At 38.1% G+C, this 13184-nt stretch overlaps 1 protein-coding gene across 1 annotated transcript in view; it reads right to left on the bottom strand.

Moving 5' to 3' along the window:
- LOC124606451 (MTOR-associated protein MEAK7-like) overlaps positions 1 to 6945 on the bottom strand; it is a 132101-nt gene extending 125156 nt beyond the window's left edge. Inside the window, exon 1 of the mRNA XM_047138434.1 lies at positions 6625 to 6945. Within this exon, the coding sequence (XP_046994390.1) occupies positions 6625 to 6945 (321 nt within the window). The remainder of the gene's footprint in view (positions 1 to 6624) is intronic.
- Positions 6946 to 13184: the final 6239 nt, after the last annotated feature.

The following is a 13184-nucleotide window of genomic DNA, read 5'->3' as shown; positions in this document are numbered from 1 at the left end:
ACCCACTTGGATTTAAATGAAATTAAGTATGCCTTTAGTACTCTTAAATAGTACCAAAAATCAATTTTTTCACATTTTTCTGATAAAAAGTTACCGAGTAATGGACTTTCAAAAATTGAAAAAATGACAAATTTTTGACTCACGGAACCATGTTGTTTTCTTTATAACTCGTGTTCTAATTAAGCTAGAACAATAAAATTTACTTCACTGGAAAGCTCTTTTAAAGAGGTTATATATGATACCAAACATCATTAGTTTAATACATATATACACATTGTTTATAAAAACAACATTATTCAATTTATCGAATTTTGAAAAACTGTATTTTTAAAATTCTCAAAAAAAAAAAATATATGTGAAAGATACACTTTACATCTAATATATTCTGAAAGTTTCAACTTGGGATGAGCATGGGATCACTACCAAAAGCAATTTTACATTAAGGGTGGTGCTTTAAAAATTCGTAAAAACTAATTTATTTTAGATATTATGCCTACTTCTCACCAGCTGTATGTTGTTGTAAAATTTGGAAATTAAAAATAACTTATAATTGACAAAAGAACATATGTTTTATGCTTCTGTAAGTAATAACTATAAAATCAAAACTTAAAAAAAAATAAACACAGGAAGATGAATACCTGAGATCACACCTAAATTCAGTTAGTAATTACTATTATTTACAAATAGGCGTTCTATTAGTGCACTTCTTCATATTTCAAACTAATCAGTCTGTTGCACATCAACATTTATGCACTGGATAAATATATGTTCGCCCTGTAGCAGTTTGAGGTTTCATGATTGCCACTACTTCCCTACTGCTTATGGAAGGAATGTTTGGATGACTCAGAAATGTAAAAGATGGTGACAGTCCATGTGGATGTAAGAAACTAACTGTGATTTCATCCTTCTCCTGATTTTTTTCACGTACACAGGTTAACCACCAGTGTCCATTATAATCACAAGCAACATATCCTTTTATGTCTTGGTACGGTATTGTATCACTGTCAGAAACTGTCACCAGTTCAATTTTACCATCATCAGAGTTTGAATACACTTTTGTTATTATTTTCTCCTTGCTAACAGGAATAAAAGTGTGAAGTTTTTGTGTCCCTAGAATATTGCAGCATTTCTCAAATCTCTCCATAAGTTTCATTTCTTCATTTTTGTGATCTTTAGTAGCATATTTGAAGTTCATTCCTTCTATGTTATCCTTGGCAAACATATAAAGTTGTTTTGGTGTCATTATTTGATCACTGTATGGCCATTGCAAACTTGCTTGAGCTGCAAGTTGTTTAACTGTTCCACCAATACCATCACTAGCTCCCTTCCCATGTGAGGTGGCTGAAAAATGCCATTCAGCTTCAGTTTGGAAATCTTCTTCATGATGGCACAGGTTGATAAAGTTCTTCCTATTTTTATAATGAGCTGCTGCTCCATCAGAGAAATAATATATTTTTCTTGGTTTTCTACCGAACAAATGCACAGCAACAGTGTCATGTTAGGCATTCTGATGTGATTACAAGACTTGTGTGCTTGAGTTTGTTCCCATCCTTGTAATAAGCAACAATGGGATGAATCGTTGCTTGCATGTTTGTTCAGTGATAGCCTTGAACTTCATCCTGGATGACAAAGGAGTAATTCTCAGAAAAGTCACAGATCGCTAAGACCTCGCCTTCTTTAAGTTCATTTCTCAGTCTCTTTTGGAGGTTGATTGTTGACTAGTAACAAATGAATGTTGTGTAAGCAATTTTAATTTATCAAAAAACAATCAATAAAGTTGTCAGATGATTTTGTGATTGTTTCTAGAGATGTGTGATCAACAGAAACCCATTGCTAATAAGTTATATTATCAATATCATTAGTATTCAACAAATCTTGTAAATATGTCTTAAATGTATCTGGGCCAGGGCAGAATTTACATTCACCAAAATGACAAGCAGGTAATGACGGATTACATACAACTCTTGCAATGCAGTCTTTGTAAGTTTTTATTGGATTATCTTCATCCTTTGTCAGCTGAGGAATGTTACATCCAGTCACCACGAGTTTGAAGTTTTGATGGGTAGTGCACACACAGACACTATGTGTACCACTACTTCCAGCTAAAACACAATTTTTGGGACGTAGGTCTACAAACTTTGAAAATCCAATGTGGAGCTCTGGATGGTTGTCTTAAAAATTCACGGAAATTTCTCCATTATCTCTCACAAGAACAAAATCTTTTTTCCTAGGCATTGCCCTGCTTATACCATCAGAACAAAAAAGTTTCTAACAAATTCAGCAGTTGTTTGATCAAGAGTCTTGCCAGGGTTTGGGTTTGATGAAGACAAAATTCCCTTGGCCTTCACCAAATCTTTTACTCTTTGAGCCATGTAATTTGTTACGTTAAATTCATCATGAAGCTTCTTAACACTCCAGCTTTTGGGTAAAATGGTAAGAATTTCCATCTGTTTACTTCGAGATGTACATGTACGAAATTTATCTTTTAGCTGACTGATCATCTCAGATTCTCCATGATCATGAACCTCCTCTTCTTTTTCGAAAGGAAGCAATAATACCTTTGTTTGAATTGTTGAAGTTAATTTAATTAGTTTTTCCTTAGGATATTTTGCTTCACACAGTCGTTTATTCTTAATTGGCGATTCACCAACGGACTGCAAAGAAGCATTCAGCCTTTCTAAGAGCTCACTTGCTGCAATGTCTTGTAAGTCACTGTCACATAAAACCTTTTCACTTTCTTGTTTCACCACAGAATACAGTAGATCATCATCATTTTCTGTGCTAGATGTATCACAAATTTCTACTCGTGCAATTTTTGTACAGCAGTTGTCACACACTTTTTGATTTAAAGTTAAGAAAGGTTTTCTTGCTATCATCCATTGTGAAACAGGCCGTAAGTTTTTCTTGTGGTTATTGTGGCCCTTTTCATTAAATGGATTACAGCACAAAGCTGAAATTTTAGGCATTTTATATTTCTCAAGTGAACAAACCAATTTAAAAAAATTTTTTTGAAGTTGAATGCCCCAGTTTTCTATATTCAATACTACACAATATTACTCCTCCATTCGTTCACTTCCTGTAAAAAAATATTTCATTATGTTAATAGTATGCAAACATTAACTGGTTGTAGGCATACAAACTTACAGACTCTTGTGAGGTTTGTACAAAAATACCTTTAAGCAACATTCAAAACACATTTTAGAGTTAATCACATAATTTCACTACAGCTGCCTCACAACAAAAGAATGTGTGGGTCACTTTCAACAATAGGTGAAAATTGCTGACAATATTAACCAGAGATAAAATACTGAATAGATTGCAGATAGTAACACCAAAAAATCATTTTATATATAATCTTTAAAATGAGAGATAGCTTCCTTTCTTTCTTTTTTTCCCATGGTTTTACAGCTATTCATAAATAGTTAGCACTAAAGTTTAATAAGCAGTTATTCGATCCAAAAGTACAATTTTTGGACCATGTAACATTATCTAACACTGTAATATTTTCATGTGTAGCAAAGTAATAGAAATTCACCTATCTGACTGATTTTGGAGAATTGTGGTAAACATAAAATTGCTTTTGATAGTGATCCCACGCTCATCCCAAGTTGAAACTTTCAGAATATGTAGATGTAAAGTGTATCTTTCACATATATTTTTTTGAGAGTTATAAAAATGCAGTTTTTCAAAATTCGATAAATTGAACAATGTTGTTTTTATAAACAATGTGTATATATTTATTAAACTAATGATGTTTGGTATCATATAAAACCTCATTAAAAGAGCTTTCCAGTGAAGTAAATTTTATTGTTCTAGCTTAATTAGAACACGAGTTATAAAGAAAACAACATCGTTCCGCGAGTCAAAAATTTGTCATTTTTCAATTTTTGAAAGTCCATTACTCGGTAACTTTTTATCAGAAAAATGTGAAAAAATTAATTTGTGGTACTATTTATGAGTACTACAGGCATACTTAATTTCATTTAAATCCAAGCGGGTAAGGTTGAAAACGATGGCTTCAATTGTTGATTTGACGTGGAATGACCCCTTTAGAAAATCTACACCGAAATCACCAGAGGCTATCAACTGCTTGCTGCTCTCTGACAAAGCATAGAAAGGAATCTGAATTTCTCATAAACAGTTCATAACTTTCCAGAGGGGAGCTATGTACAGTTACAGTTAAAAGTGAACTATTTTCAGTATTGTAAGCATATGACATCGTAGCTGCATGAGTGTAAAAATTACTGCCATAGCAAATTAATTGCCACCATAATTCAGCAAATACAGAACGACAATTAGTACACAGTTGCAAACGATGTATGTCAATCCATCTAGACAATATATACGTCACCTGACAATGGTGATATAGCCGAAACAGATCTGTAGTTAAAGTGAAAGAAATAAAAATTTGTATCACACAGCTGCGAGTCTGAACACTCGTTATAAATATGTCACTTGCTGATTTACACTACGCTACAGGCCCTTGAAACATACATTTTTCAGTGTTAATTCACAAGGAGACACTTTCATATGCTGATAACAACAAAAGCTACTTGTTTCACTGTTTTTGAAATCGTGTCCCGTCTAAGTGTGTGTAATAAATGTCAAAACGTTTTCTGTACATCAAACATTGTCAAGACATTTATACAACTCACACCAATGTATGTGAATCATTGTTGGAAGAGTTTGGCAATCAGGTTACCACAGATTCAGAAAATTGTAAATCAAGTACACCATTCAACTATATTTACTTCTCTACTTACATATGACAGCTGTACTGTATCCATAGGGGACGAACATATATGGAATGAGGATACAGATACGCAGAAAAGAATATCTGTCGCCAGCATACAGTGCAACATACACTCTGTCGCGTGGTAGTGTGTCCGTCCAGAAAATATCTTTCAAAAGCATCGTCGATTTTGTGCACGATTTTCACAGGGGTCTTTATTTGCAATCGAAGTCTGAAACTAAATTAGTATTGAAGAGATAAATGCACGGGAATTTCTTTTCTTTGTGGCAAGTGTCACATGTCAGGTGTCGCTATTTCACACGTTACAGGAAAATAAGAGAGAGATAGCCTACCGCTATCAATTTGATCTTTTACGGTACTTGATCGTATTATCCAGTCTCTGTTTTCATAAATTATGCTGCTGTGTCATAGCAAAATGGCCTCCCACTACTCCAATGTGAAAGCATTCCGAAAAACTTCGAATTTGGAGGAGCTATGGCATATAGAACGTTAGCAATGTACCACCTTTTGAATATTATTCTTCCCTTTTTTCTTTCCAGTATAATATTTGCAATCTTTATTCATCTTCACGGAAATGAAATATTAATCGCACATAACTTTTCGCCACATCACGGGAACTTTACACTACCGGTATGTAACACAAAAACACTGGTTTGTAAAGTTGAGTGACAGGAAATAAATCATTCAGAGCGTCATACATAAACCGTATTTTGTTGTGAACATTGGTCAGTGTGTGCACAGATTCAACTGATTGACTGGCAGCTCATTTCGACATTACGGAATTTATCTAGCAGGTGTCTCATAAATATATTGCCTTATAGTCACATCAATTAGTGACACGATTTCATGTCTTCATTAAATTGAAATTAGACCTTTTGGCACTTATCTATCAAAAGCAACATTTCGTTCTCCGACAAATTTCGATTTGCATCCGGAGCAGCAAAATTTCAGCGACTTTGCAGTTACAAACACATAAAAGTGTGAAAACAAGGCAAATACATGTAATATGAAGTTTATGTTTTGCAGTGATCGCAAAATGTAAATAACAGCGAATACTAACGTCAGCTGCCTAATTCCGGTTTGATGTTGGCGACTTGCGCAGTGCGCTGTGATCACTCCATAGTTATTTCTGCTCTGTGACTGCCTCTCGTACAAAAGAATATTTTATCCTCTATATACATTTCAGTTTTGACAGGACGTCGGTGGGACACTGTGAGAATAATACAAAATTAAGCACTAAATATAACGCTATTACAAAGAAGCGGAATTGTCAACACTAAAATCAAGCTCTAAAAATGTATTTAGATCGGCGGTGGACTTATTTGAAAATTTGATTTTAATTTTGACGACATGATCGTGAGTTTTTGTATCAATAAATTGCTTCAATAAGAGTTCTGGGTCCTCTTTTTATCATTTGTGTGCGGTTTCTTCTACGCTTAATATACAAAACAGCCATAACTCCATAAACATATCGAATTACCGACGCTTTTACATATGAACTTTTTATACGAAATTATCAGTAGTATCGTGTTGTGAAACATTATTCTTCATGATACACCACGTATTTACATGCAGAAGTCTCTCTAAAACACCTCAACAGTTTCAGAAGTGTTGAAGTTATGAAACGAACGTAGCTGCTTTTATGTAGTAAACAACATACAAAATATTCAAAGAGTCTGCATAATTTGTGAGCGTCAATAAACAAATAAAAGTCCTCTGGCGTTAAAACCTAACCTTTCATGCGGAAAGAAATTGGGAAGTGGTACGTACACAATATATTTTTTTTTTTCCCCGACACGAAGGTTAGGACCTATAGGGCAGTAGTACTAACTTGTTTCTACGACAGAGAGATAATAATAACAGGAACGTACCTTCTCGTCGATGGAGCCGCGCGTGATGTTAACGAAGAACTTTGCGAATTCGCGGACGTGGACACCCTCAACTCCGTGCCCGAAGTAGTACTCGAGTACGAAGCTGACGAGGAAGTGGTCGAAGTGGCGGCTCCAAAGGACGGTGAGGTCGCGACGGGTGCAGCCCAATTCCTGATGTTTGTAGCAGATGGAGGCGTGGAATCTGATCATGTGTTGCCATTCGGCGTTCGTGAGCAGCGGCAATTTCTCACGCTCTGCGCGCTTGGGGACGGTGGGCCGACCGCCACGCCGTCGTCTGCAGCAGCTACACAGGGCTCCCATATGCGCCCGTCGCGTCCGCGACGCGCAGGGAGCATGCTTAACCATGACAAATGACGACGCCGGCCCGGATAAATGAAAGTCTCGCTGCTCCTAGCTCGTAAGTGCGGGCATTTTTTCCGTCGACTGGGTTGTCGATTTCTCGCATAGCAACCCTCTCGAGTGCTCAAAACAATCGTCACTCTAATAACCTTAGAGAACCAGCATGAATTCTTTGCGAGTATAACTACACACTGCCATTTAAGCGCTACTAAATAGCAAATTGGCGTAAAATAAATAATAATATACATATTATTCTACAATACCACTCAGGTAACTCTTCATATACTTAAAAAGAGAAGGTTTTATTTTGTTTTTTACACGTTATACCAATTTTTAGTTAAATTTATCTATGGACCAGAAGAACTTTTCCAACTGAAATGATTTAAGGCTAGCTTTAGAACTTGCTATCCTACGTCAGACATTTTACGTTATTGAGCAAATAATCAAAGGTTTTTGTATTTGTTTATTGAAGTTCCTTCTGGGCCACTAAGGAGCTTTAGTAATGAGTAATAAATTCTAGTATTGTAGCTGTGATATTTGTTACCACTGAAAACCACGCCATAAATCATTGGAAATATGCAAAATAGATTAAGATGTTTGTTTGCTTGTTTCCAAAACTAGCAATCATACAAACAGCACGGGTAGCTGAACATAGTTCTTGAAGCACCTCAGTAACAAATTTCTTTCAATTCAAGGTTTCACCCATTTGTACACCAAAAAACTGAAACTTTCAACCCTATTTACTGACTCCTGTTCGTGTGATACATTGTCGGTGTAATTCTGTTTATTAACGCGACTAAATATACGGTGTATTTTTAATTGACGAAATTGTTCCGTTTTATAGTTGCTGGATGGCATTCACTCAAGTTGAGGAAGTAAAATTTATCTGAGAAACTTCATGAAACTATGTAATCGAATTAATCTTAATTTTTCTATCGAACAGTGTATGCCCTAGAATGAATTTTTCACTCTACAGCGGGATGTGCGTTGATTCGCATCAGTATACAGCCTACTTTTCCTTATACGACGTTCAGCAATTCATTACCTTTAAATACTTTAGATAGAAGAAGATCAGATCGTACGCATATTTTAGAACCTTGTCAATTCCCGGCGGGGTCAGGGATTTTCCCTGCCTCATGATGACTGGGTGTTGTGTGATGTCCTTAGGTTAGTTAGGTTTAAGTAGTTCTAAGTTCTAGGGGACTGGTGACCATAGCTGTTAAGTCCCATAGTGCTCAGAGCCATTTGGACCATTTGAACCTTGTCAAGTATCAAAGCGAAATGTGCTTATAAATAGCTCTATTTATAAACAAGCTACCTGAATACGCCTTTCACAAATATCGAGACGGCCAGTGACCTGTTCAGTGAAGATGCATACTATTACGGGAATCAGCGAAAAGCCGCGAGTAATGAGAATAATAAAAAAAATGGTTCAAATGGCTCTGAGCACTATGGGACTCAACTGCTGAGGTCATTAGTCCCCTAGAACTTAGAACTAGTTAAACCTAACTAACCTAAGGACATCACAAACATCCATGCCCGAGGCAGGATTCGAACCTGCGACCGTAGCGGTCTTGCGGTTCCAGACTGCAGCGCCTTTAACCGCACGGCCACTTCGGCCGGCAATGAGAATAATAGGCAGGGTCACTTCATTAGTAGTGTGTACACAAGTTGCGAATATGGGTCTGACGAGAGGCGTACTGGGTAGTCCGTGCGCATGCAATGGCCACTGTCTTCCTTTAGCTCAGCGAAAACCTGCATGGTAGCTCAGCGTGTTCGGTCAGAGGGCATAACGCACACAATGAAATAAAAAAAAAGGAACAACGATGAACTTGAAGGGGTGTCATGAGACGACCGCTCTGAACAAATGTAGCGAATAATAACGTACAAAATGAGATTTTTTATACAGGGTGTCCCATTTATCTTGACCACCCTAAATAACTGTTTGCTTTAGCCGTCAGAGGGACATCAATCAGCATGAGTACCTTCGTTGTAGCTTTGTTTTTCACAAAGATCTGAACAGCGGTATGATTTTTTTTAAACGGCGCCCTCCATTTTTTATGCGATAATTCATTTCCTCTCCTAAAGACCTATTCAATAATGTTTCACAGTGTACCATTCACTGAAACACAACGTTATTAATTACATAACACAACACTGACGTTGACGCTCCCAGCACTTAGCGCAGGTACTCGAGTAAATGGAACACATCCACGTTCTGACGTTGACAAAGGACAAATGTAAACATAAGTAGAATGCACACCCCTCATTCCGTCAACCATCGTCCGTTGAAGAGGTGTGTGATTAGAATGTACACCAACGAAGAGAAGGTAGAAATGCTACTCATCTATGTGGAATGTAAGTTAGCAGAACAGTAATTGCTATACTGTTTTCTTATGTACAGATACTTTTAGTACAGTAGTTAAGTCCTTTTAAATACTGTTGTGTAGAGTAGGTACACAGTAAAGGCTGTCCTTCCTACAAACTGCATCGACATTTCTTTAATTGTTGTTGTTAAGGCAGGCGAAATGCTACGCAGGCAGCGGAAACGTACAGAGGGCAATATCCTGAAAAGAACCCACCTTCACGACGGATGTTTTCTCGTCTTGGTTCAAATGGTTCAAATGGCTCTGAGCACTAAGGGACTTAACATCTATGGTCATCAGTCCCCTAGAACTTAGAACTACTTAAACCTAACTAACCTAAGGACAGCACACAACACCCAGTCATCAGGAGGCAGAGAAAATCCCTGACCCCGCCGGGAATCGAACCCAGGAACCCGGGCGCGGGAAGCGAGAACGCAACTGCACGACCACGAGCTGCGGACTTTCTCGTCTTGTTGCGACGCTTGAGGAAACGGGAAGTTTCAACCCACGACAACGCAATCGTCGTAGCACTCGCACAGAAGAAGCTACCGAAGTTACTGTTCTCGCTATGAATCCAAAATGTTCAAATGTGTGTGAAATCTTATGGGACTTAACTGCTAAGGTCATCAGTCCCTAAGCTTACACACTACTTAACCTAAATTATCCAAAGGACGACACACACACACACACACACCTATGCCCGAGGGAGGACTCGAACCTCCGCCGGGACCAGCCGCTCAGTCCAGGACTGCAGCGCCCTTGACCGCTCGGCTAATCTCGCTATGAATCCACATGTGAGCACACGACAACTTGAACACGAGATTGGCATTCCTAAAACCAATGACATCATATTCTTACACGTCACCGGCTCCATTCTTACCATGTACACCTATATCAAGAACTGCATGGGAATGATTTCCAGAATCATGTACAGTTCTGTTAGTAGGCACAGCAGCAAATTCTCGGCAACCCGAACTTCTTCCCAAATGTTCTGTTTAACTATGAATGTTCATTCTCAAACAAAGGACAGGTAAATAGAAGGAGCATGCATTATTGGTCTAGCGACATCCCACGATGGCTTAGACAGGTGGAACATCAGCGTCAGTGGAGAGTTAACGTCTGGACTGGGATGCTTGGTACTACAATTATTGGCCCTTATTTCATTAATGGTAGTCTAAACGGCACAGCGTATGCCAACTTCCTCACATGAATTCTTCCTCCTCTTCTGGATGACGTGCCGCTAAGAACCAGAATACTTTTGTGGTATCAACACGATGGAAGTCCAGCACATAATGCCTTGAGTGCACATTGTGTTTTGAACCAAAGGCATCCTACAAGATGCATTAGTCGAGGAGGAACAGTTACTTCGCCTGCCAGGTCTCTTGATTTAAATCCTCTGGACTTATTTCTTTGGGTATGCATTAAAGACGTTGTCTATCGCAGTATTCCAACAATTCCAGAGGACATGCAAGGACGTATAGTGTTGCTTGCAATTCTCTCCAGCAGGCAACACTGTAAGCAGTAAATAATTCTTCCATTCAACGAGTGCACCTGTGTATCGGTGTCCAGGGTATGGTGACCAGACGTCCGGATTAATCAGGACATGTCCTCCTTTTTAGCTCTTTGTCCGGAGTCCGGGGGATTTTTACAGTGTCCAGCTTTTTCGCAAAGTTGAGCGTAATACAGTTAAATTTACAATTCGTCCCGTTCTATTGCTCTTTTCTTAAATACTTTAACTATTGGCACACCCATCGTGATAAACTCGCACGAAGGCGGTGTAAGTAGGTGGCACCAGAATCGTCGATGTTATCGTTGATCTACCTATAAGCGAATGCAAATATCGATTATTTAAAATTTTCGTTTCGCATCTTCACTTTGTAGTGGATTGGCTTCCTGTAGTGCACGTGTGACTTGTAAGTGTAATTTTTAACCGAGTGAGTTACGTAAAATATTTGGCTATACCTAAACTTAAGTGTACATTTTCTGATGTCCTTTCCTGCAAACATCCAGCTTTAAGAAAGGGAGAAATGCATTTGAAACGGAATGTAAGATATGTGGAGCTGTAACGTACGTCTCAGTGGCCAATAAATGTAAGAAATAACTCGACAGATTAACTGTCATGGTTTTATTTCATTGTTTAATAGTCATTCAATTTATTTGTATTCAGAAGGTTTAAGTGCAGTTTACATGTCGTCAGCTGCTGCTTGAATTGTAGATGTTGGTAGCGGTGCGTCGAATGAAGGGAGGTGAATGGTCTTACGTTTTTCGTTTTGTAAACAATTCCGTGTTGTTGACATAACAGAACAATTGACGCCACACTGTCACCACAATCAATGTTTTTAATTTTTTTTATATTGCTCAGTTAACCACACCTGACCACCAGTAACAATTAACTACTAGTTTTACCGGTAATTCCCGACAGTCACGTGACTTGTCGAAAGCTGACGGGTGGTATCCTCTGTAAGTAGGCTGTTTAGGTTCTTATATTGGTAACGCCGCCGCCACATAGCGCTCTCTGTATGAAAATCACTGGCTGTGCTGTGTGCAGTCTGTGGCTAGTTTGCATTGTTGTCTGCCATTGTAGTGTTGGGCAGCGGCAGCTGGATGTTAACAGCGCGTAACGTTGCGCAGTTGGAGGTGAGCCGCCAGCAGTGGTGGATGTGGGGAGACAGATGGCGGAGTTTTGTAATTTGTCATGAACTGCTATATATATTATGACTATTGAGGTAAATACATTGTTTGTTCTCTATCAAAATCTTTCATTTGCTAACTATGCCTATCAGTAGTTAGTGCATTCAGTACTTTGAATCTTTTATTTAGCTGGCAGTAGTGGCGCTCGCTGTATTGCAGTAGCTTGAGTAGCGAAGATTTTTGTGAGGTAAGTGATTTGTGAAATGTATAGTTTAATGTCAGTCAGGGCCCATTCTTTTGTAGGGATTATTGAAAGTCAGATTGCGTTGCGCTAACAAAATATTGTATGTCAGTTTAAGGACAGTCGTGTATAATTGTTCTAAGGGGACGTTTCACCTCATCTGCAGTTGACCCGTTTGATGTGTCCTCTTTTTTTCTTCCTTTGTCCTCCTTTTTGAAACTGTTTGTCCTCCTTTTTAAACAGTTGCATCTGGTCACCATAGTCCAGGGTCACAACTTTGAGCGACTTTGAATGTTCTGCTCCTGGGCAATGGTACAGGAGAGTCAAAGTCAATTTTGTGTTATTTTTTTACTTCGTTTTCATTTATTTTCTGACAACTCCAGTAAGTGGACGAGTTTGTGATCCCAGGCTCAAAGTCAATGTTGTGTTTTGTAATTAATAACGTTGTATTTCAGTGAATGGTACACTGTGACACATTTCTGAATACGTCTTTAAGAGAGGAAATGAATTACCGAATAAAAAATTCAGGGTGCCATTTAAAAAAGTCATACCGCTGTTCATATCTTTGTAAAAAAACAAAGCTACAACGAAGGCAATCATGCTGGTTGATGTCCCACTGACGGTTAAAGAACATTTGCTTGAAGCATTTTGTAATTTTCATCTGGACAAACAGTTATTTAGGGCGGTCAAGATAAATGGGACACCCTGTATTAAAAAAAGTGGTCAGAGCGTCTGCCCAGTAAGTAGGAGACCCGGTTTTGAGTCCAAGTTCGGCACAAATTTTCAAATTTACCATTGATTTCAATCAATGCCCACTCACAGCTGAGGTCTGTGATACCTTTGTGTATTAAATAATTTGGTTTGGTGATTGCAAATGCTTTACACCATGGTACCAAAGCCACGGAGACTGTCATATAACTTTTTAAAACGATAACACTTCGGATAAGGCTTCACAATAAAAA

This window comes from Schistocerca americana, chromosome 3 (assembly GCF_021461395.2).
Source record: "Schistocerca americana isolate TAMUIC-IGC-003095 chromosome 3, iqSchAmer2.1, whole genome shotgun sequence".
Lineage (NCBI taxonomy): Eukaryota > Metazoa > Arthropoda > Insecta > Orthoptera > Acrididae > Schistocerca > Schistocerca americana.
The sequence above is the reverse complement of the archived record's forward strand: the minus strand, read 5'-3'. Positions and strand labels throughout refer to the sequence as shown.